Here is a 24,316-nt window from a genome sequence, read left to right as displayed (position 1 = left end):
TGACCTCATCTACATCTGCCCCTCTCTTGAAATTTATATCCATATAACTACAGAACATTTTCGCTTGGTTGCCCCCAAACACCTCAAATTCAGCCTATCCAAAGCTTAACTAATTATTTTTTTTTCCATTTCAACATGGTTCTCCTTCTGTAATCCACATTATGTCAGAAACCTATGAATTAACTTTGACCCATTCCTCAACCTCTCACTCTCATCCAATCAGTCACTAAAGCTCTACTAATTCTTCCTCTTAGATAACTGGGCCATAGCATATCTCATCTGAAAACTCTAGTAGCCTCATACTGTTTGTCTGTTTCTACTCTTATCTACATCAATTCATTCTTCATGTTGTTGCCAGCATTTCCTTTTTATAAGGACCTGGCATTTGTCATTTCCTTGCGTTCCCTTCACCAGCTCTTAAATGTCTGAAAGTTTAAATTCCTCATCATATCATACATAGACCTTCATAATCCAGCCTCAACTTTTCCAACTGCCTTTTCATCCCCCGACTGTGGAGACTCTGGTAATATTATGCTTCTTGTGGTTCCTCAAACACTATTCTATTCCATAACCTAGTACTATAACCTAAACTGTTCCTTCTACCTCCAGTGTTCTTCCCCTTTTGTCTGTAGTTCTATAACTTCCTAATTGGGATGGATGGAAATGTTAAGAATTAATTATTTGTTAACAAGGCAGGCAAATTATCTGAATGATGAGACTAAGTTTATTGGATAAATGGTCAGTAAAAATGAAATAATGACAGGTAAAGCAATTTCCTGAATAGAGAATAAAGTAATATGTCCTTTTTTTTTCTTTTTTTGAGGTAGGGGTACTGAGTGCTTTATCCCTAAGCTGCATCCCAGTCCTTTAAAAAAATTTTTTTAGACGTTTATGGACCTTTATTTTATTCATTTATTTATATGTGGTGCTGAGAATTGAATCCAGTGCCTCACACATACTAGGCAAGCGCTCTACCATGGAGCCACAACTCCAGCCCCTGCATTCCTTTTTATTTTTTTATTTTGAGACAGTGTCTTGCTAAATTGCTTAGAACTTGCATCCTCCTGCCTCAGCCTCTGCTGAGTTGCTGGGATTACAGGCATGAGCCACCTGGAGCTGAGTCTCAAGTGATGATGTGAGGGATGTGTAGCTATTGCTTCTGCAATAGCTCCAGGATGGCACAGAAAGAAAAAATAAAAACTACAGAAAGAATACTGTAACCTCTCTCTTGTTAGTACCCAAATGCAAAAAAAAAAAAAAAAAGACAAAGCAGAACTTTTCTGAAGGAAATTTCTCTTCCCATCGTTTTTTTTTTTTTTTTTTCTCCTAGGCTTAAAAGACAACAAATGTAACTGGGCGTGATGGTGCACGCCTGTAATCCCAGCGGCTCAGAAGGCTGAGACAGGAGGATCGCGATTCAAAGCAAGCGGCAGAGGGCGCTATACAACTCAGTGAGACCCTGTCTTTAAATAAAATACAAAATAGGGCTGGGGGTGTGGTTCAGTGATGGAGTGCCCCTGAGTTCAATCCCTGGTACATAAATAAATAAATAAGACAACAAAGCGGGGGTGAGGGGTGGAGGGTGGTTGGGTGATGGACGTGGGGTGGAGGGAGGGATGAAGGGGAAGGGCAACAAATGAACCTCTTCTCTCATTGAAGTGGTTGAAAAGGCTGGGCCAGCCTGTCCCCTGGTGGAGATAATGTGTCACTACACTCCTCAGATATGGACACAAAACCCTCTCCCTTTATACTTAGTAGTCATTTATTCATCCATAAACAATGAGCATATATTCTGTGCCAAGGGGAATGCTGAAGCCCTAAGGCTCCGAGAACAAAAGATGTAATTTCCATTCTTAAAAATTCACAGCCTAAAAGGTATGGTCACACACACCTGTAATCCCAGCTACTTGGGAGGTGCAAGTAGGATGATTCCAAGTTCTAGGCCAGTCTGGGCAATTTAGCAAGACTCTGCTTAAAATTTTCTAAAAAATTCAAAGGAATGGGGATGTAGCTTGGTGGTAGAATGCCCCTGGGATCAATTCTCAGTACTGGGGGAGTGAGGGTGGGGGAAGGCAACAGAAGAATTCATAGCCTAATGGTTGAGATAGTAGCTGCCTGTTTCTATGTTCCCTTGCAAACTGATGCAGTAGTCCAGGAAAAAATAATGTGATAGAGACTCAATGACAGTATGAGATGAGAGACACAAAGTCAAGGTCTCCCAGGTTTCCAGGCAACTAGTAATTCAGAGTCATGGCATGGAGGAGGTTGAGGTGACTGGATATCGGGTATACATGTCCAATAGGCTACTGAATGTGCAGATCTGAAACTCAGAAAATAAATATGAGGTAGATGTTTTGAGAATCTATCTCCAATACGTGACAAAAGACTACATTGGCTATACTCAACAGTATGTTTCTTGGAAAGAATATGTTAGCTGAGATTTTGAACAGGTGGAGCTTTCATTCCTTATTTCTGCCTTTCAAGCCATAGCTATGATTTTGGGAAACTCTCCCGAACAATCCCCCGTATACTCATTCAGAGGTTTCTCTTTTGTTTCCTGAGCATCTTGTCATCATTTAATTATGGCACTTTCTGCATCAAATTGCAACAATCAACATTCTCATCCATCCCCAGTTAGACTGTGGGCCTTTGAAAGAAGGAACTGTGTTTTATGAAACAGAACAAACACAAAGTGGTAGAGTGCTGCCTAACATGTGCAAGACCTGGGGTTCCACCTCCAGAACTGGGGCAAAAATAAATAAATAAATAAAAAGTGAACAAATACACAAAGAAGGCAGGACAAAGCAGTTATATCATGTAAAAAGTCTTATGACCATGAAAGGGAATTTGTTGCAGGCACATCAAAGTATTTAAATAGGGGAATTGCAGGATGGGATTTGGGATTTAGAAATAGCACTCTGAATATAGTGTGGATTTTGGAATACCAGACAGAGAGAAGCTAGTAGACTAGAAGGTACATAACTACATTATAATGAGAAAACTCTAGGCCCGGCAGGGTCCCACACGTCTATTAATCCCAGTAGCTGGGGAGGCTGAGACAGGGGATTACAAATTCCAAGCCCACCTCAGCAATTTACCCAGACCCTACCTCCAAATAAAAAATAGATCAATGGAGCAGAGCTCCTTGGCGCAGGCCTGTAATACCAGCGGCTAGGGAGGCTGAGGGGGGAGGATTTGAGTTCAAAGCCAGCCTCAGCAATTTAGCAAGGCCCTACACAACTTAGTGAGACCCTGCCTTTAAATAAAATATAAAAAATAGGTTGGGGATGTGGCTCAGTGGTTAAGCACCCCCTGGGTTCAATCCTGGGTACAAAAAAAAAGGAGGGTGGGGTGGGGAGAGAGAACTCTAATTTAAATTAAGGATACAAGTGACCTGAACTAAGATACACATGACCTGAACTAGGACTGTGTCCACTAGAATGGTGGTTAAAACTGGGGAAGGGGAGTAGTTTGGTTAGTTTTTTAGTCTTTCAAAGATCTAAAGTTATTTTTTTGAGGGGTGGGAAGAGGGAGGTGGGATGTTCATATCAGGTTGACCAACAGAACCTTGAGAAGTAGAGGGATTGAAACACTTTAGAAAGCAGCAACACAGAACCTCAAGCAGATCAAAATGTTAAATGTAGACTGTTCATAATCACCTACCTAATACCTACTCCACCCTGAACCAATATACTTCTGGTCATGCTGGGAAAACTGAATAGTTTAAAATCTTCTCAACCTTGAAAACACAAACCCACCGTACAGTATTATGTATTTAACATTTATTTGTCAAGCTGTATTCTAAATTGTTAATTTTTCCGGTGCTGGGGATGGTGCTACTTAAAGTTTATGGGTTGCATTATTTCAGCTTTGCTAAGATTCTGGGAAGCTAAGAAGTTAAAAAAATGTGCCCAAAGTGAAACTGGGGGTCGAATAAAATTAGTTTATTTCTAAAATACATGCTTCTAAGCATCTGGCTACACCTTCTCTCCAAAGGTTTTAGTCAGTTCAAACGAGCGCCGTTTTTCTCCACGAAAAAACCGATCAACTGCACCAGAACTGGAGAGAAGTCACCGAAATGGTGGTTCCGCGCAGGGCGTCGGTTCCTTTACGTCATCACGCTGCGCGGCCGCCTCGCGCATCACATGCTCTGGGAATTGGTCGGCAGATGGCGGGGTATGTAGGGTAGCAGGGATACGTGCCCTGCGTTTCTGTGGCGTAAGATGGCGCTGCACTTTGCACGTTCTTGGCGCTTGTACAGCTGGGGAGCCAAACGATGTGGGGCTGCCGCAGGGGAAGCCCGGAGAGGTAGGATTATTACTTTTTACTCACGTTTGCCTCCCAAAGTTTCTGGCTGTTATTCCCGGAAGCTGCTCAGACAACTTCAACCCTCTCTAGCCATCTCCCCTCCCCCTCTGCCTTGGTTTTTCGATTCTAACCCTCAGACCCTATCTACTGACCCAGTCCGAGTTTTTCTGCTCTCGGGACAGTCTATACTAAAATGATGACCCCCAGTCTTACCAGCTTGTTTTTCTTTTTTTTCGTGGGGCTGGGGATTAAACTCACCGGCGTCTACTGTTGGGCTATATCCCCACAACTCCTTTTATTTTATGAGACAGAGTTTCACTAAGTTGCCCAGGCTGGCTCAGAACTTGCAGACTTCCTGTCTCAGCCTTCTGATTAGCTGGTATTACAGGCGTGCTTAACTTCTCCTGGCTTCCAGCTTGCCTTTCAACTCTTCCTTGCTTCCTTGTGATCTCCTGAGTTTCCTGCTTCAGATCAGAATATAGCACCAGCCCTAAGGTTTTAACCACTGTCATCATCCAGTCTTTTTGCTCCGCCCGCAGGCATCAGTTTCAAACTGGAAGAAAAAACTGCCCACAGCAGTCTGGCACTCTTCAGAGGTGACACAGGTGTCAAATATGGCTTGGTAGGATTGGAACCCACCAAGGTGGCCCTGAATGTGGAGCGCTTCCGGGAGTGGGCAGTGGTGCTGGCAGACACAGCGGTCACCAGTGGCAGACATTACTGGGAGGTGACAGTGAAGCGCTCCCAGCAATTCCGGATAGGAGTGGCAGACATGGACATGTCCCGGGATAGCTGCATCGGTATTGATGATCGTTCCTGGGTGTTCTCCTATGCTCAGCGCAAGTGGCACACCATGTTGGCCAACGAGAAAGCCCCAATTGAGGGTATTGGGCAACCCGAGAAAGTGGGGCTGCTGTTGGACTATGAGGCCAAGAAGCTGAGCCTGGTGGATGTGAACAAGGTCTCTGTGGTCCACACGCTACAGACAGATTTCCGGGGTCCGGTGGTGCCTGCTTTTGCTCTTTGGGATGGAGAGCTGCTGACCCACTCTGGGCTTGAGGTGCCAGAGGGTCTCTAGTATGTCCATTATTAGAGTCCCTAATCATATTCTTGGCCAGTTTCCAACTGAAAGTATATGAAGACCTCTATCTCCCACAATTCATTGTTGGGTCCTCTGTGCAATATCTTAGTCATTTTCTGTTTCCTACCCCATGAAAGCTAGGCATATGGTCAAGGTTTCCTTCAAACTATCGTGGGTTTCCTGGGCACCACAGGTATAGTTTCCCATACTTTGTTCCTTTAGTCGCTGTGCCTCCCATACCTCAAAACTATTCAGTCTTAGGGTCTTTTAGCTTGGTTGAATTTATTCACTATGCTACCTCTCTCCCTTTATCTGTATGTTATTTGTTTGTTTTGGGGTTTCTATCAAATCTCTCCAGAGTAAATCCTTTCTACCTCTGGCTGGAGGAGTGGTGCAGTCAGTGACTTGGTCCTTCCTCTGCAGCACCTACAGAGTCTGGTCTCTGGTCCCTCAGTCTTTATTGACTCAGTGGGTCAGAGTGAAAACAGAACCCCCAAGTACCTCAGCGCCAAAGACCCGCAGCTCCACACAGATGGCAGCTATCCTTACCCTGAGTCCATTTAACTTCATTTGTACACCTCCTGTACCCAGCCAATCCATCATAATCATTGTGCCAGTTATAACTGTGACAAGGGGAAAAGAACTAGGGAGAAATCTAGGGGATTAGTGTCAAAAATATTATTCTTAAGAAGTTCCATCTTGGGCTGGGGATGTGGCTCAAGCGGTAGCGCGCTCGCATGGCATGCGTGCGGCCCGGGTTCGATCCTCAGCACCACATACAAACAAAGATGTTGTGTCCGCCAAGAAGTAAAAAATAAATATTGAAATTCTCTCTTTAAAAAAAAAAAAAAAAAGAAGTTCCATCTTCATTTCTGACACAGTTAAAACTCCAGAGGAAGGAAGGCACCTAAGGTTTTGCATAGTCCATTTTTGGGTCTATTGAGACTCAAACACTCATTCCCCTTAGCAACATAATACACTGATCCTAAAACCGTACTTGGGGTTGAGGGTGAAGTAAGTGAATATGTACATGAAATGTGTATTGTTTGGGCTCTGTCTGACCCTGTGTTCTATCTTATTCTACCTTCTATGATGGTGATAAAGCTGGAATATCCTGAGGGAAAAAGAGAATGACTGAGTTTAACAAAAGTAATTTGTGTAATTAAAGTTTATTTGAGCACAAAATACTTTCTCTGTCTATAAAATTGCTGTAGCAGCAGCAGGTTCTGGCCAAGGGGGACTGATCTCTCCAGACTACTAAAGCTGGGTACATAGGCTCCCTCTTTCTCTCATTCTGATTTATACATGTGCATGGTAGCTAGAGTCCTTCCGTCGAAGTATGGTTTCTTCAAGAGAGGACTTGGCTGAAGACCTGTGATGGTTTTGAGTGGACCAAGCCATTAGACCATAATGCAAACTGTCCATGGATAGCTCTACAAGTGGTATCCCTTGGGGAAAGGGGTATTTTAACTCTCATAGAAAGCACTGGCCTATGTCACAAATGGCTTTCTTGGTCCCCACTGAAGAAACTCTCCATAATACTTTTTTGGTAGTTATGGATTAAGTGTGTGGCCAGCACATGCTTTTTTCTTGAGCAGGGACTGTCCATGATCTGTTATTCTCAAACCATGCTCTCTAAGTTCTCTTTGGACAGGGCCTCAGCTGCTGCCTCAGCCTGAGTCTCAGAGAGTGTGTAGGAGTCTTGGTAATCTTGAAGCAGTTTGACCACCTCCAGGTGGTTGAATTGCACAGCATCATCCAGGGGAATGTTGCCCCACCTGAGGAACAATGAGCAAGATCAGGCAAAGGAGACATGAAGAGTGATGTAGTTGTATATCTGTGCATGGTGGGTAGTGGGCAGTGTTGGAGAAGCTGTGCCACCCTCCCTTCCATGCCCCCCCCCCGCACACTTTTTTTTTTTAAATATGTATTTAGTTGGTGATGGACCTTTATTCATTTATTTATATGTGGTACTAAGAATCAAACCCAGTGTCTCACACATGCTAGGCAAGTGCTCTATCACAGAGCCCCAACCCTCCCCCTTTTTAGCCTAATTTTTCTTACCTATCCTTAACAAAAGGGTTCACTTTGCAAGCCTCGATCAGAAATTTAACAACTTCTGTGTGTCCTAGGAATAGGGGCAGAAGGAAAATGATAGGCTACAGATCCTAAACCCATTTGTACAGACCCTTGGCAGCCAGAGACTGTTTTGAGAGGAGAAAAGGCCTCTTTCCATTTTGCTCCCTGTAAACACCCAATAATAGTTTGGCTGCCAGCTGAATTGTCAGAACTAGTTGTTGGCCCTGGAACCTTGAAGACACATAAAACAGGGTATCTTAGTAGAAAATAAGGGGCTTATGCTCTGCCACCCACTTAAATCCTTCAGATACCTTCAGCTGCAGCAACATGTAGAGCTGTGCGGGAGTCATAGTCTTTCTGTTCCATATCCATGGCTGACAAGGCAAACCTGAGGTAGTAGAAAGTGGCTAGGATTACCCAGATCAGTCTGTAATCACTAATGTCCTTTCTAATGTGGAGTCAGACTGGATGGGCTCCAGAAAAAGTGAAACAGTTAATGCTACAATCTGAAGGCTATATAATTTGTTCTAGATGAGACTATAATTCCCACTTCAGAGAAGTGAGATTGTGATGCTTCCAAAAGCATTACTGCCTACTTGTAGTACATGTTTGTTGATGTTGGTAATCCACTGAGGCAAGTTAACTATGCCCTTAACACTCAAGTTAATAACACTGTCATTTATTAAGTTCTTATGTGGTAGATACTTTGTTTAAAAAACAACAACAACAACAAAAAAAAAAAACACTTAAATCTGCATCTATTCACTCTAGGCCTCAAGCTGAAGCACTTAACTGTTTTGCTATGTGGCCCCCTAATAAGATCTCTGACCAGCAGTATTTTTACTGTGAATATCTGGTTATGGTAAAATTACCTTCGAAGAGCTGAGACATCTCCACTATAGGCAGCAAACAACAGGTTTACCACAGTCTTGTTCTGGAAGGCAAATCATAGCCATCTGAGATTAATTGTGGCTTTGACTCTGCCCTTGCCTAGTTCTGCCTTGTGATGACCTCCATGGATGCTTAGGCAATGAAACATTACATCATAGTCTGTTTTGAAATAATCTTATAAGGAACCTGGGGTTTTCCTTACCCGAACTTCTCCCCCTTCACGTCGTGGGTCTAATTTCCGAGCACAGTGCCTCAGGTTGTCATAGTTGTGGAAGTTAAAGAGAGAGACCAACTTCTAGAATTGCAAGCCAAAGATATTGTTTACTTATTCCTTGCACTTGGTAGGAGCTCAAAATTGCTTTATTTACTTAAAGTAGCTACCACTAAATAAACATATTGCTTAATTCAAAAATATTAAGTGGGCTGGGGATGTGGCTCAAGCGGTAGCGCGCTCGCCTGGCATGTGTGCGGCCCGGGTTCGATCCTCAGCACCACATACAAACAAAGATGTTGTGTCCGCCAAAAACTAAAAAAAAAAATGTTAAAAAATTCTCTCTGTCTCTCTCCCTCTCCCTCTCTCTTTTAAAAAAAAAAAAAAAATATATATATATATATATATATATTAAGTACTACGTGCAGAATAACTCACCTGGCAAAAGTTGATGCCTCTATGACTGTTCCCCAGCTTGTCCAGTGGAGGTGACAGACACATCATTCCCATGACATTGGGTACCACCAGGAGGATGGCTCCTGACACAGCTGATTTGGCTGGCAGGCCCACCTGGGGAACAAATTTGAAGCTGAGGATGAGCTTGGGGTCCCCCAAATCTAGGAAAACAAACAAGGTAGGCTATTCTAAGTGACTGCATGGGCAAAGCCACAACCACCTCAACCTTTCAGACTTTTCTTATTCCTTGCGCTTGGTAGGAGCTCAAAATTGCTTTATTTACTTAAAGTGGCTACCATTAAGTAAACTTATTGTTTAATTAAAAAATATTAATTACTATGTACTTAATATTTATTTAATTAATTCATTGATAAAGTTAGGAAATGTTAATTGAAATATTAGCACTCTGCTAGCTAGAACTAGGGTAAAGTCACATTCTGGTGGTAGATGGTAGGCAATAAACAGGCAACAATAAATAATTACTACAAACTGAGAAGAAAAGGAAAGTGCTGTGACCAGCGGTGTAGGTGGACCCATCTGAGATAGGGAAGTTAGAAAAGCCTCCTGGCTGGGGATGTAGTTCACTGGTAGAGCTTGCTTGCATGGGGGAGGTCTTGGGTTCAGTCTCTAGCACTGAAGGAAAAAAAAAAAAAGGGCCTCTCCTGAGAAGTGACACGGAAGCTGAGACCCAGAAGAGAGCCATAGGAAGGGTTGCACAAGAGTGATTCAGAAGGTGCACCTTCATGTGTTTGTATTTGAGGAACTGTGTCTGACAACCTCCTGTGAGGATTCTCAGCCTAACAGCCTAGCTGGAGATTTCTGAATAAGAAGCAGGAACAAAATCCATCTCTCTATTTTCAGAGACCAGTGTCCTGTTTTGGCACAGGGCTCACCACTGATAGATGGCAGGGCCCAAAACACTCACATGGAAGGCAAACTGGCCCGAGAAGTCATACATGCCACAGGAATGCATGAGGCTGAGGGTGTTGCGCACTGCTTCAGCACTCAGAACGCTCTCGCCTGTGATGGGACAGATCCCACCATTGGCAAGGGTGGCTGCCATGACACTGCCTGATTCACAGGTGACTTCCACGGAGCACAGCTGTGGAGACAAGGGAGAAGTGAAGATGTAATGTGGATGTGAACATGGTGCTTTTGGGAGTAGAGCAGTGTTCTTAGCATCTAGATCTTTCAACAAATTGCTTGATATTCCTGACAGAACCATGTGAGGAGTGCCCATGTGAGTAAGAGAAGGAAGGCAGTCTGTCCTGTTTCCTTGGCCCTCAGGGTTTGCTTACCTGAAAGTAGAGATCAAGGGCAGCCATCATGTCCACCCCCTTAGGAAAGCACTGCAAGGAAGAAGAGGGAAAACATTCTCTTCAGGCCATCGAAAGCCCCTTTCTCACTCCAGGGTCTCAGCCAAATTTCCCAACCCCTACTATCCTTCCACCAGCAGCAGAATTCCCAGAAACTCTACTGGCCTTCCCAGTTACCTTCTTTTCCTTGAGATAATAGCCGATGGCATAATTCCGATCCCCTGTTTCCTTCTCTGACTGGAATCTGAAGCAAACACCCAATTTAGTGCTTAATATTTGAGAGGTAGGTATGGGGAGAAGGGGAAAAATTGCCTTCCCTGAGAGACACAGAACTACATCAGTGCCTTTATAACTTTTCACAGTAATATTAGAGGACATATCTGAACCTAAGCAAATACTCAGCATAGCTTTGTTGTAAAAAAACAAAAAACAACCCCTAAAGCTGTCTGTTCATCTAGTCTTAAGAACACTGGTGAGACTCTGGCTTTGAGGTCTTGGCAAGGCCTTAGACACAAACCATCATGCTACCTCTCCATACATATTAACTAGAAATTGAACAAATTATTTCACAAAGTAAACAAATGTCAATGAAGGGGCTCAGAGGAAGCTAGGAGGCCAAAGTTCCTATGGAATTCCTCCCTAAGATCCTCTCATCCCTCCCCCAATCCCATGTGTACACACACCACCCAGTGTGTTCAGATAGTTCTGAACAAGGCCTTACGTGGCATTGCTGAAACCCATGAATTCATTTCCAGCCATTTTGTTCAGATATTGCAACACCTGGAAGAAAAGAAGGGCAAGGGAGGCTCACCTGACCGAGAACTCCTACTAAACACATCCCAGGCTGAACAGCTCTTCTGAACCACTCAGCCCTTATCCCAGCTTTGCCTGAGAGGACAGGGACTTCAAGAGGATTTCCTCCCTGAAGCAGCAGATGCCCACTCCTCTGGAAATAAGCCTTCTAGTATGGGTGCACATGATACTGGGTCTAGAGCCAAGTACTTGGGGCAGCTGGAGGGGTCAGCATGACATGGTGAAAGGCAGCTAGGAGCTGAGTAGCAAGGGAACTTACAAAATCAAACTTCTCTGCTTTGTTACAGTCCATCTACAGAAAAAGAGAGAGATGTCAGTGTCTCAAGCCAAGGAGGATGACAAAGGAAAAGTTCAAGCACTTAGTAGAGTTAAACTTGCTACTGGGGATATATTTTACAATGACCTTTTTCTTTGTGTCTCAAAGACAGGGTTTCACTGTGTTACCCAAGCTGGTCTCAAATTTATAGGCTCAAATGATCCTCCTACCTTAGCTTCCCGAATAACTGAGTCTGTGGGCACATGCCACCATGCCCTGGCAAACTTCTTTCCTTTTTAAACAACTGAGACCTTTTCTGGGGTGTGTGTGTACTGATTTTTTTTTTGTGTGTGTGTGTGTGTGGGGAGATTGAACCCTGGGCCTTGTGCATGCAAGGCACTATCAGCTGAGCTATATCCCCAACCCCTATATATTGATCTTAAAAAACAAACAATTTAGATTTTTTTTATTAAGGCACAAAGGTACAGATAGCTTCACACCCTCAGTGAGCCTGAGTCCCCCCACTTTCATTCTCTCTCTGAACCCTTATCTCTGACTCCCACTTTTATTTTCTTGCCTCCAGTCCTGTCTCCAAGTTCTACTCCTCTCATTCTCATCTTTTTTTTTTTTTTTTTTTATACCAGGGATTGAACCCAGGGGGCACTTAGCTACTGAGCCATATCCCCATCCCTTTTTGTATTTTATTTAGAGACAGGGTCACACTAACTTGCTTAGGGCCTTGTTGAATTGCTGAGGCTAGCTTTGAACTTGTAATTCTTCTGCCTCAGCCTCCTGAGCTGCTGGGGTATCAGGTGTGTGCCACTGCACCCAGCCCTGATTCCCATCCCTTAACATACCATGCTAGAACCTTAATTTAGCTCATTCTGACTCCCATGCCAATCCCAAGACTGAACGGAGTGACAGAAATCGGATGAGTATATCTGTTGCATATATTATAATATCCAACTATATTGACAGCTGACAATGAAGCTAAAGATTTTTTTTCCCCTTTTGGTGGTGCTAGGATCAAACTCAGGGTCTTTGCAAGTGCTCTGCCATGGGGCTACATCCCTAACCCTGAAGCTAAAGATTTTAGTTGAGTCAAGACCAATATGGCCAACTTAGATGGGAATGGGATGAAGCAGGTCCCAGAGACAGGGCTGTAGATAGAACCATCACAGAATAGTGATAGAGACTTGGCTTGGTTTCCTACCCCCAGACTCACTGCTTCATGCACAGGTCAGCTAGAGTCAACACCACAGGGACTCTGACACCTGAATTGCTGGGGGAAGGGTTATTAACACCACCTTCCCCAGGAGGGACTGTGATTGGCTTCAGAATGTTTCTGCCCACGCTGCTCCCAAGTTCTTGCTTAAGCCCTGGGAGACCTACAGCTGATGGGCTTGCCTGACACCCTTGCTCAAGGCCAACTCACAGTTCTAGGTGACGTGAATAACTGCCCTGGCCTGGCCATTCACCCTTCTTTGCATGTTTCCCTCACCCAGAAGTAGCCAATCGGTGCTTAATAATGCTGTCCTCCCCCTGTCTCTGGCATTTGGCCCTTTATCCTAGGCAGGGGTCAGGATTTGCTCACTCCTCCAAGGGCCTGGAAGCTCTAGATTCTACTCATGGGTGGGGGCAGGGAATAATATAGGATGAAGGTGGAGGAGGTGATGCAGCCTCTCTTACTGGCATCCTCAGCATAACACACGGATCCCTGTTATGCTCATACAAAGCCTCCTGGGAACCCTTAAAGGAATCAGTATCCCACTGGTCTCCCTAGAGACCTTAACAGATAGGAGGGATATAGGAATAAGGGGGCTTAGAGAAGAGTACCTTTCAGAAAGTTAGTGTGTCACTGACCTTGATCAGGGAGCTGACAACAATGGCACCAGCATTGACCATGGGATTATGAGGAATTCCTGGGGAAATACAAATTGTGCAGGGTATTATCTGTCACTGAACAAAGACTCCTTTACAGCCTGCCCTCTCTGTAGGTTAAATAAGAAAGATTTCTTTGCTGGGGTAAAAGGAATATCAATGCTAATCAGGAAAAGCAGTGTTTACAGCCGTACCACTCTGATCATGCTTGATCGTCTCTGATCTCAGAAGCTAAGCAGGGTTAGGCCTGGTTAGTAGTTGGATGGGAGGAAAGGCAAAGAAACAAATGAAAAAGGCTTGGGGGAGGGAGCATGAATTTGGTCTGAGCTCTGGGGGTGCTCACCTTCCTCATTGAGGGAGAGTTTGTTGTAGCGCAGGCCGCTGGGCTCCTTGCCCACAAACTTATGCACGTAGTCAGTGCCTAGGGTGCTTATGGAGATGGCATAGGTGAGGGGCTTCACACAAGACTGCAGGCAGAAGGGGATCTTTGTGTGGCCCACAGAGTGCCTGGAGGCAGACAGGTGCAATGAAAGGGGTTGGCCTTTGTTCTGTACCTGTGCCCTTCCTCCCCTTCCTCTCACCTAGCATCTCACCGTTGTCCATCCACAGTACATAGGGAGACACCCCACAGGTCTGGGTTTGACTTGGCCAGGTGAGGGATGTAGGCCGCCACCTGGGCAGGAGTGGGTAGAGAAAAAGGAGAAAGATGGATGTGGAGAAGAGTATGGAGTTCAGGATCTGGAGAGTTTTTTTGAAAAAAGCTAAATTCTGACTCCAGCATGGCAAATGGATTCCCTTCTGTTTGTTGTTCCCAGAAACTCCAAGCCTTAAGTCCTAGGGGATCTTATCTATCTGTAGCCTCTGTCCTGTAGTGATGGCAATAAAGCTCATGGAAGGTTAAAAAGGAGAATTCTGGGGTCAGCTTCCTGTTTTGATTTTTAGACTCAATTACTATAAGTCTCTGACAATTCACTTGACTATGCTACTATCTCCACAGAAACCTAGGATTCCCTCACTTGCTCTAGGAACGTGTTTAGAAACACATGGAGCTATTTCCCCATTTTTAGAGGTTCTGCTTCTCATTTCGCATCCATTGGATTCCCAACCCCGGGAAGTCTCTAAGAATTAAGGTATATCTGGCCCAGAGACCTTGCCCCTCCCTTATTCCCCCCAGCCCTCACTTTGCCTCCAGTGAGCTCTTTGGCATCCTCAAAGATGCGATCCACATGGCCCGTGAACTCCTCAAAATCAGGAATGACAAACTTCTTTCGGAATGCCTGGGTCAGGAGCACAATGTTGCTGCTCACACACCTGGATCCCAGACACGATTGCATTAGGGGGCTGCAGACATACAGCAGGGACTCACTCTGGAGCCATGGAGGTTGGGAATAAAGAAGGTTGTAAGTGGTCATGTGGTTTGAGACCAACAGCTTTGGCAAGTCACTTTATCATTTTGGTTTTGAGTTTCTTCACCCCTAAAATGAACAATAGTAATAACATGGAAAGATACCTCAAGACATAATGTCTTGGGATATAAGAAAAAAATAATTACTAGAATAAGTATAGTATATCATTTTTATATTTTAGAAATCCTAAGTCCTATATTTATGTATATTCATATATATGTGTGACTACATAGGATATTATCTAAAAGATATCCACTAATCTGTTAACAATGTTTACTTCCAGGAAAAGGGGCTAGGACTGGGAGGAGAGGGAAATGAGAACATATATTTCTATATTGTTCAGACTTCATAATGAGTATTCATATATTACTTGTGTGATAAATAATAAAACAAAATGAAGTGTTGAATTATACAATCCCCAAGATTTCTATATGCTCTGATATCTGTGTCCACAGAACAGTTTTGAAAATAATGCCCTCATTTCTGGGGCCCTCACTTTTGGAAGAGATTTCGGTCCAAGAGGCCACCACTGCTAGACTCTTGGACCATGTGGTGCATCTGACTCATGCAGTCCCGGAGCCGGGGATCTGATGTCTGCAGTCCGGTGGCCTTCAGTGCCTTTAGGGGAAAGAAGAGGCCTGGTAAATTTAGCTCAAAGAATAGTATTTTAATCCTAATAGTCTTTCCCAATAGATACTCAGTTACCTCAATCCCAATTACTACAAAAGATAGAACAAATGGATTTGGAAACTAAAAGGGAATGAAGCAGCTTTGAAGGTTAACAAGGGATTCCTGCCCCTTTTCAGCTAGTTGTGTTTAATCTGGCCGTGGGGCAGAGATGGGATTGTCTCCTTAGCCTAGGCATCTGTTATTACCCATCTGTATTCTCTGCTCATGCAGTAACCCATTAGGTGTCCTGCATCTGTCCTACCCTCCTTTTCCCACTTTCCATAGATCTAAGGATTAGGGTTCAGAACAGGTAGAGGGCAACTTACACTAGTGAACTTGTGGATGGGGATTCGTTCCTGTCCCTCAGCAATAGTGTAGAAGAGCAGATCACCGAGGCGGGACAGCATGCCACACTCTGATGCATCACTGTTTGGGGGCAGAGATAGGAGAGGAGGGCAGGAGCCTGAGAATCACTCCTTGCTCCTCCTCCTTGAACATGGGCTGATCATTAGATGAGTGTCCTCATTCTGTGTCTCCTCCCTAAACCATCTGATCTGTCCTGAGAAGTTGTACTTCTCACTTTCTAGCTTTTGCTCATAACTAAGATCTTTATTTCTACCTGCCTACTTGACACTTCTAGACCATAGGCACTGAAAACTCAGCATGTCCAAACCTAAGTCATCTTACCTTCCCATCTCTTTTCTTCTTGTGTTTCCCATCTGGGTCAAATAAAATTACTACCACCTGGCTACTAGGCTGGAAATGCAGAACGATTTTGGTAGTTCCCATACCTTAAGTCCATGTTTGGTTGGCCACTAAAACTGGATGAATCTACCTCCATAATACCTCTCAAATCTGCCCTCTTCTTTCCCCCCAAGCAATATGGTATAGTAGAAAGGATCGAAAGTTGCTCCTTAATAGCTGTGTGATGTTGGGCAGATCACGTAATATTGTTGAACCTGCTTCCTAGTCTATAAAATAAGAGTGGTAATGTCTACTTCACATGGGTAATATGAGGCTAAATTAAGATCAAATTCCATGAAAAACTGTCTTAACACAAAGAGATGCTCAGTAAATCAGACCTCAGTAGCTCCTTGTTGTCTGTTACCTAATTGCCTCTATACACTCTTGACTCCCCAACTATCTTCTGCAATGTGCTAGCTATTTTTTTAAACTCAGAATAAATAAAAAACTTTGTGATGGCTCCCTAGTGCTTACAGAAGAAGTTATTTCTTGGTTTGGCATTCAAGGCTCCTTAGAACCTGCCAACTTGCTGGGTGCAGATAGTGTATGCCTGTAATCCCAGCCACTCAGGAGGCCGAGGCAGGAGGGCTGCAAGTTGGAAGCCAGCCTAAGCAAATTAGTGAGACATGGGGCTGGGAATGTGGCTCAGGCGGTAGCGTGCTTGCTTGGCATGCGCGGAGCGCTGGGTTCGATCCTCGGCACCACATAAAAATAAAATAAAGATGTTGTGCCAACCAAAAATAAAAAAAATTCTCTCTCTCTTTTAAAAAAAAATTAGTGAGACACTGTCTTAAAATAAATAAAAAGGACTGGGGATGTAGCTCAGTGGTAAAGTACCCCTAGGTTCAATCCCCAGCACCAAAAAACCTGCCACCTTTCTTTTGCTATTCCACACCATTCTCCACACTCATTATGAGAGGTTAATAGATGGATCCCCAAATGGGCCAGGACTGTGAGGTTTCCTGGACTTTACATATGCTGTGATTTCTGCATGGAATGACCTTCTTCTCCTTCAATTAGCATAGTCCTGTTCATCCTTCAAGGTCGAGTTCAAATGCCACCAACTCTGTAATATCTCCCCAACCCTCCAGATTTTACTTATGTTGTTGCTGGGGTGGCACATAAACCATTTTACTGTCAGAGGACTCTTCCCTTGTTCAACTAGGTTTTTGTCTTCCTATCTTTGAGCAAAGTGGATCTTGGATAAGAATTATCATGTTACATTGTTAGGAAGGTCCCTGTACCCCCCAAATCTCTCTCTCAATGGCTATGGCACCAAAAATTCTTTAGGCACCAAAGACTTCTTGATCTTCAAGAGTTCCTCTATTAACAGATTTAGAGGAATGATATCAGATCAAATATGACAGTTGAGATTTAGACCCTTCAAAGCCCTTTGACCCAATAACTTGGTTTCCAGGAATATATTCACTTATCTATAAAGTTACATATTCATTGCATAATTAAAAAGATTTAAAATAACTGTGCATTCGTAGGGAAATAGGTAAATTATGAGTTTATTCATATAATGGAATGTTATGCCCTGTAAATAAAATGAAATTAGGGACTGCTTTGAGTACTGATCTCTAAGATGTAATATTAACTAAAGAAGCATGTTTCAGAACAGTGTATGCAGAATGAAACTATTGATGTTTAAAAATATTCCAGTACAAAATATTTCTGGCAGGACATATAAGAAACAGGTAAAATTCATCTCTAGGAGAAGTAGTTGGGGCTGAGCAAAAAGGGTGGGAGGGATATTTTTCACTATAATATCTTCTATACTTTTGAATTTTGAACCATATAACTATATTGTCCGTGAAACAAGACACTAAAAAACTAAAGATTCTCAAGAAGCTTGGCATAGAGTAGGCATGTGTGCTTTTCGGACCAGGAGGAACACCAGAAGGGGAAGGGTTCCAATTTTGGAGGAAACTGTCAAAATGCTAGTATCTGTAGGAAAGGGCGGGGCGGGGGGAGCCATATGAGGGATAATTAAAAGAGGAAAGTTTGTAGGGATGTTTGGTTATTTTGTTTTATGTTTTGCAGTATGGGAGATTGAACCCAAGGCCTCAGGCATGCTACAAAAGTGCTCTACCACTGAGCTACATTCCCAGCCTTTGTAGGAACACTTTGAAAGCAGGTCTCTGTGCCTGAATGCTGATAGATAGGAAATAATGCCACACCATTTCTGAATGTCTCAAAATTCTTTAAAAAACTGCATATTTTGGGGGGGGGAGTATTGGGGGTTGAACTCGGGGGCACTCAGCCACTAAGCCACATCCTCAGGCCTGTTTTTTTTTTTTTTAGTTGTAGATGGACACAATAGCTTCATTTTATTTGTTCATTTTTTTTTTTTTAATGTGGTGCCGGGGATTGAACCCAGTACCTCAGGCATGCTAGGCAAGCGCTCTATCACTGAGCCACATCCCCAGACCACTCAGGCCTGTTTTGTATTTTATTTAGAGACAGGGTCTCACTGAGTTGCTTAGCACCTCACTTTTGCTGAGGCTGGCTTTGAACTCGAGATCCTCCTGTCTCAGCCTCCTGAGCCGCTGGGATTACAGGCGTGTACCACCATACTACACTAAAAAATTGCATGCCTTTTGATTTAGATATAGACTGATCACCAATATAATGTTGAAGGGCAAAAAGGTATAGAATAATGTGTACAGTATAATATCATTTATTAAAAAGACAATATTAACATGTATTATGTGCATTAAAATATCTCTAAAAGACTATAGAAGATATTAATGTCAACAGATGTCTCGGGAACAAAATTTCCTAGGAATTTACTCTTAGGAAATAATTGTGGGCTGGGATTGTGGCTCAGCAGTACGCCTAGCACGGGTGGGACCCGGGTTTGATTCTCAGCACCACATAAAAATAAAGGCATTGTGTTGTGTCCATCTATACCTAAAAAATAAATAAATATTATTATTTTTTATTTATTTTTAAATATGTATTTTTTAATATTATTTAAATATTTATTTTTTAATATTATTTATTTATTTTTAAATATTATTATTTTTAAAAAAGAAATAATTGTGGCTCAGTGGTAGAGTGCTTGCCTCACACGTGTGAGGCACTGAGTTCAATTCTCAGCACCACATATAAATAAATGAATAAAATAAAGGTCCATCAACACTAAAAAATATTTAAAAAAAAAAGAAATAATTGTGAGGTGCTGGGGTTGTGGCTCAGTGGTAAAGCTCTTGCCTCGCATGTGTGAGGCCCTGGGTTCGATTCTCAGCATCACATATAAATAAATAAAATAAAGGTCCATCAACAATTAATAAAATATTTAAAAAAGAAATAATTGTGAACCAGGCATGGTGCATACACCTGTAATCCCAGTGACTTAGGAGGCTGAGGCAAGAAGATCATGAGTTCAAAGTAAACCTCAGCGGCTTAGCAAGACTCTGTCTCAAAATATCTTAAAAAAAGGGCTGGGGATGTGGCTCAGTGGTAGAATGCCCCTGGGTTCAACCCCTGTACCAAAAGAAGAAAAGAAAAATATAGTGAAATTATTGTTGAAAGTACACAAAAGAGTCTATAGTAACCAAACTGAAGATTGATTAAGTAAGTTGTAGTAATGGTCCTGGGAATGTGGTTCAGTGATACAGTGCATGCCTAGAATGTTTAAGGCCTTGGATTTGATTCTTAGCAATACAAAAAAAAAAAAAAGTTGTGGCAACTCATACCATGGAATCTTTTAAAATGGTAAAATGGCAGCTATTAAAATTGATGTCATATATACATATTGAAAGCCGTTCAAAAATAGAAAAGTAGGTTACCAAAGGATATGAGTATGATCTCATTTTTGTTATATATTAGATATATATGGAAATATCACAATATTTTTTTGGTGGTAGGGATTGAACCCAGGGCCTAGTCATGCTAGCAAGAGCTCTACCAACTGAGCTATATCCCCAACCACCCCTTTTTTCCTCTCTTTCTTTTTTTTTAATATTTATTTTTAGTTGTAGTTGGACACAATACCTTTATTTATAGTAAAACATTTTATTTATTTTTATGTGGTGCTGAGGATTGAACCTAGGGCCTCGCATGTGCTAGGCGAGCACTCTACCACTGAGCCACAATCCCAGCCCAAATCCACTTCTCAGCTTGCTTTTCTTTCCTTTTTGGTGGTGCTGGGGATTGAACCCAGGGCCTTGTGCATGCGAGCCTTTTTTTCTTGATACTATTTTTATCTTTCTTTTCTTTTTGAGATGGAGTCTTACTATGTTGCCCAGGCCAGCCTTGCATTTTCATTCTTTCTTCCTCAGCTTACTAAGTAAGTAGCTGGGATTACAGAAGCACATCACACACTTGGCTTCTTGTTTTTCTTTTAAAAATCAGAAATACAATAAAGCTACATGTTTTTAAAAATAAACAATAACCTGAATAACAAGACTTCCTTCACCCCCCAAGTCAAAATCCTATTCTTCATGGTGCAACACTCTCAGTGGCCATCACCCTCCAGTGCTGCCAACCCTTCTGCCCAGGGAGCAGCAGTCCAAGGCCATTACCAAGAGGTTTCCTGGAGATGGAGCAGCCACAGGCAGGAGAAACTTGTCCCCTAAAAACACTCTGTTACCCTATTCACTAGATGCTGGTGTGTGTGTAGGGGAACCAGGGATGCTTCTAGCTCCCACTCTAAAGGAGAAGGATAATAGGCTTTGCTCTATCCTACCACTCTTCTCCAATAGTTATCTGGGAGGAGGGGAGGTTGGAGATTGAACAGGAAGGAGTGGTCTTATCCTTTAAATGTTCTATGTCTCTTTGAGAAAAGTAGTGGAAAAGTAGTGCATAATAATGATTATTAATAGTAAACAATTGCCAAGCGTGGTAGCACACGCCTGTAATCCCAGCGGCTGGGGAGACTGACACGGGAGAATTGCAAGTTTGAAGCCAGCCTCAGCAATGGTGAGACACTAAGCAATTCAGTGAGACCCGTCTCTAAATAAAATGAATAAAAGGGCTGGGGATGTGGCTCAGTGGTCGAGTGCCTCGGAGTTCAATCCCCGGTACCCCTTCCCCCCAAAAAAAATTAAAAAAAAAAAAGTAAACAATAGTTATTGGTCTCCCAGTACCCTTCAAATACTTATTGATTTATTACCTCTCAGGACTGGAACTTCAGTGGTGGTGAGGCAGTGCTGTTTTTATGGCTATTTTAACTACGGTATACATATGTTTCTGAGTATCATCAGATGTCAATGATAAAACAGAGAGTCCATTTCCTGTTACAGCTATAATAGGGTAGGGGTTACTTGGACTGGGTCTAGCTCACCCTCTGAAGAGGGCAAAAATTTCTTATTCAGCATTATTTGTGTCTCAGAGAGAGGAAAAAAAGGAAAAGGTTCAGCAACCAAGTATTTCTGGGTGACCGGGAAGAGAAGTTCCACCTGGGAGTGGGAAGCAGAAGTACCCAAAGGAGAAGAATCCTTCAAATTAGGGAGCCTGAGCAGCATAAATAACAGCTCTGACTAGCTCTGATTTCTGCATCTCATGATTCCCCTCACCATTATAAATATTCTCCTCATTCAATAGTTTGGAAAGATATCCTTATTCTACAGATAGGGGACCCTGCTATGCACACACCCAATACATACGCATGTATTTGCGCACCAATAATAAGCGCCCATCACACTTTGCCTGCCGAGTACGCGCAGAAATAAGACACACCACGTAGACCCAAGTACACTTGGACCTAAAACAGGAGGCTGTTTATACCCACACATCCCCTAAAATACCTAGGAGAACCCGAGAGGAAAAGAAGGGGAGGATGGGCGGGCCTGCACACGGCCCCACACTGTGACACGTGCACCAAGCAACACTCTGCGCCCATTCTGCATTCCCATTTAAGTACGCACCTTGGACAGGCACCATCTCGAAGACCGACCTGCCCAAACGCCCTCCCGGGCGGACGGCACGTTACCGCCCGAGCTCGGCGGACCCAAATCCCCAAATCTAAAGGAAAAGGCATCGCAGGCTAGTGAGCGAGAAGAGGGGAGATGTGATGCGCTCCCTGGGGACCGGGATTCGGGCGCTAGCGAGAACGACAGTGGGAGTGGGAGCAAGCCTGTCCCCTGCCCCTGTCCCGCGAGCCTTACTGATCCTGGTGCTGTGGCTGGTGGCTGTGCGGCGTCTCCCTGCCCTGTGCCGCTGCCTCACTGAGGTGGTGTCGGACGCCCCAGCCAAGGAAGGGGCTCCGGCTCAGGTGACCCCAGCCTCCCCGCTGGCAGCGACTGCCAGCTCGGCTCAGTGCATTCTGCAGAGCTCTCATGTAGCGCATGCCCCCGGCGCGCTGCCGGCTCTGCCCGAGCGCCCAGGACGTCTGAGCGTTGGCTGGTAGGGAGGGGGTGGAGACGTTGCGAGCTAGACAAGGTGTGGGGGAGCTGAGTGAGGGAGTGCTGAGCCTGGGAGGTGAAGAGGGGCCGGGTGGGTGGGGCTGGAGCTGGAGGAGGGGCCAGTCCCTTCTTGACTCCGGTCGGCGCCAGATTAACTTTCTTCCTAGACAGGGGATGGATGGGCTAGGAATGCCAGTGACTGGGAAGAAGTGGGGCTGGGGTCTTGGGGGTGGCGAAGAGAGGGCGGTGCCCGGGAGTCGAGATAGACAGTGCACAAGTCCAATAATTGAGGGAGAAGAAGAAGAAAGAAAGAAAAAAAAAAAGATGGTGGGGCTGGTGGGCGGGGAGAGGATGAGGTTACCCAATGAAAGCAAGGAGGTGGGCTGTCCGCGAGAGCCTGCAGATTCTTCTGCTCACTGGCTACTGCAGCGAGCATTGAGTGCAGGTGTAGTGGGCGGGAAAGCTAGGCAGAACGTCTGCAAAACCCTGGGACTCCACCTGATCGAGGCGGGGTTAGGAACTATGGAATTCTCTGGTAGAGACGAGAGCGGTGCCTTGAGAGAGAAGGATGAGAGTGAGCCCTATTTAGGAATGACTTAATGACCTTCGACGTTCAGAGGTCAGAACCGACCCTCGGTAATGCGCTTCACAGTGCGGCCTGCAGGCCAAAAGAGTCGTAGTCACTGACGCGCGGTGGTGGTGGTGAGTGGAGTCGGTGGCCACAAAATACCTCATCTGGAAACAGCCGCTGGGCTGGGGATGTAGCTCAGAGCGCTTGCCTAGCATGTGTGAGGTCCTGGGTTCAGTTCCCAGCAAAACACACAGGCGCGCCCCCAACACTAACTAAGGAGACAGTGGGGCAGAGGAAAAGCCTCCTTGGTGGTGGTTAGGATGCTTGGGTTATAGTTTTACCTCTCATTTATTTTAGCTTCTCATTTATTTTGTTTTCTTATCTGTAAAGTTCAGACATTGAAATAAGGAAGTGCACATGAAAATGTTTTATAAACTCTTATGCGCATCTAGAATTTTGGCTGTTTTAATCGCTTGTCCTTGTTTTCCTCATTGAGAAGAGGTGAGGTACAAAAATAATTTTGAAAACCAAGAACGCTCAGAAATTTTAGCATCTGCAACTTTCATCTTGTACTTCAACAGCGCCTAAAAACATCTATATTTTGTAGGATTTCGGTAAAGAGCTATTAGGGGGTGCCAACCACTTAATTTATCTCTCCTTAACAGAGACCTGCTAAGCAGTTTTTAGTCTGATTTTGAAGATGAGGAAACTAAGATTTAGAAATTATGACTTCTTGCATAAGGTAACCCAGGGCATAAGAACCACAGAGCCAGAAATTAGAACAAAGCCTCTGGCTACAAGACTCTTTCTCCTTCATGCAGCCCTTCCCCCAAACTAACAATTTGAATTGAATTACTCTAGCAGAAATAACCCTGTCCTTAAAACAGGAATTTTCTGTATGATATAGTACTGAAGGCCATTTCTTGAGGTACCTCTGTCTATACCATAAAATACTATTTTTTTTTTCATTTTTGGATTGAAATGACCACCAAGACGCAACCATGGAGCCAAGCGCGGTGGCACATGCCTAATACCAGCGGCTCCGAAAGCTGAGGCAGAGGATGGAGGGTTCAAAGCCAACCTCCTCAGCGTGGTGAGGCGCTAAGACCCTGTCTCTATAAATAGGTCTGGGGATGTGGCTCAGTGGTCCAGTGTCCCTGAATTCAATCTCTAGTTCCAAAAAAAAAAAAAAAAAAAAAAAGGTGTACGTGGGAAACTGAATATCAAAACCATGCTCTTTTGTGGAGCATGTTGTGTGGAAAGGCAGTTCTCCTTTTCCTT

General features: G+C 43.8%; 2 protein-coding genes across 6 annotated transcripts; one reads left to right on the top strand and one right to left on the bottom strand.

Moving 5' to 3' along the window:
• Positions 1-4,157: 4,157 nt before the first annotated feature.
• On the top strand, positions 4,158-6,576 carry Spryd4 (SPRY domain containing 4). Its single transcript, XM_027928651.2, has 2 exons — positions 4,158-4,308; positions 4,848-6,576. The coding sequence occupies exons 1-2, from the start codon at positions 4,224-4,226 to the stop codon at positions 5,384-5,386; spliced, it is 624 nt and encodes a 207-aa protein (XP_027784452.1). The 5' UTR covers positions 4,158-4,223; the 3' UTR covers positions 5,387-6,576.
• On the bottom strand, positions 6,540-22,500 carry Gls2 (glutaminase 2). Of its 5 annotated transcripts, XM_027926612.2 has the most exons (19): positions 22,228-22,284; positions 21,988-22,084; positions 15,694-15,793; positions 15,195-15,316; positions 14,474-14,633; positions 13,886-13,965; positions 13,636-13,799; positions 13,275-13,333; positions 11,415-11,447; positions 11,064-11,122; positions 10,520-10,586; positions 10,325-10,375; positions 9,952-10,128; positions 9,009-9,140; positions 8,562-8,654; positions 8,341-8,402; positions 7,780-7,856; positions 7,454-7,517; positions 6,540-7,167 (listed from the first exon to the last, which is right to left on the bottom strand). In XM_027926612.2, the coding sequence occupies exons 3-19, from the start codon at positions 15,772-15,774 to the stop codon at positions 7,011-7,013; spliced, it is 1,638 nt and encodes a 545-aa protein (XP_027782413.1). In that variant the 5' UTR covers positions 15,775-15,793; positions 21,988-22,084; positions 22,228-22,284; the 3' UTR covers positions 6,540-7,010. The 5 variants fall into 5 exon arrangements, with proteins under 5 accessions (XP_027782413.1, XP_027782389.1, XP_027782391.1 ...); XM_027926588.2 differs by lacking the exon at positions 21,988-22,084 and having other exon boundaries at positions 22,228-22,500; XM_027926590.2 differs by lacking the exon at positions 21,988-22,084 and having other exon boundaries at positions 14,474-14,603; positions 22,228-22,500.
• Between the last annotated feature and the right edge of the window lie 1,816 nt (positions 22,501-24,316).

The sequence above is a fragment of the Marmota flaviventris genome, chromosome 3, assembly GCF_047511675.1.
Source record: "Marmota flaviventris isolate mMarFla1 chromosome 3, mMarFla1.hap1, whole genome shotgun sequence".
In the NCBI taxonomy this organism is placed as follows: domain Eukaryota; kingdom Metazoa; phylum Chordata; class Mammalia; order Rodentia; family Sciuridae; genus Marmota; species Marmota flaviventris.
This window is presented reverse-complemented; position numbering and strand designations above follow the sequence as displayed.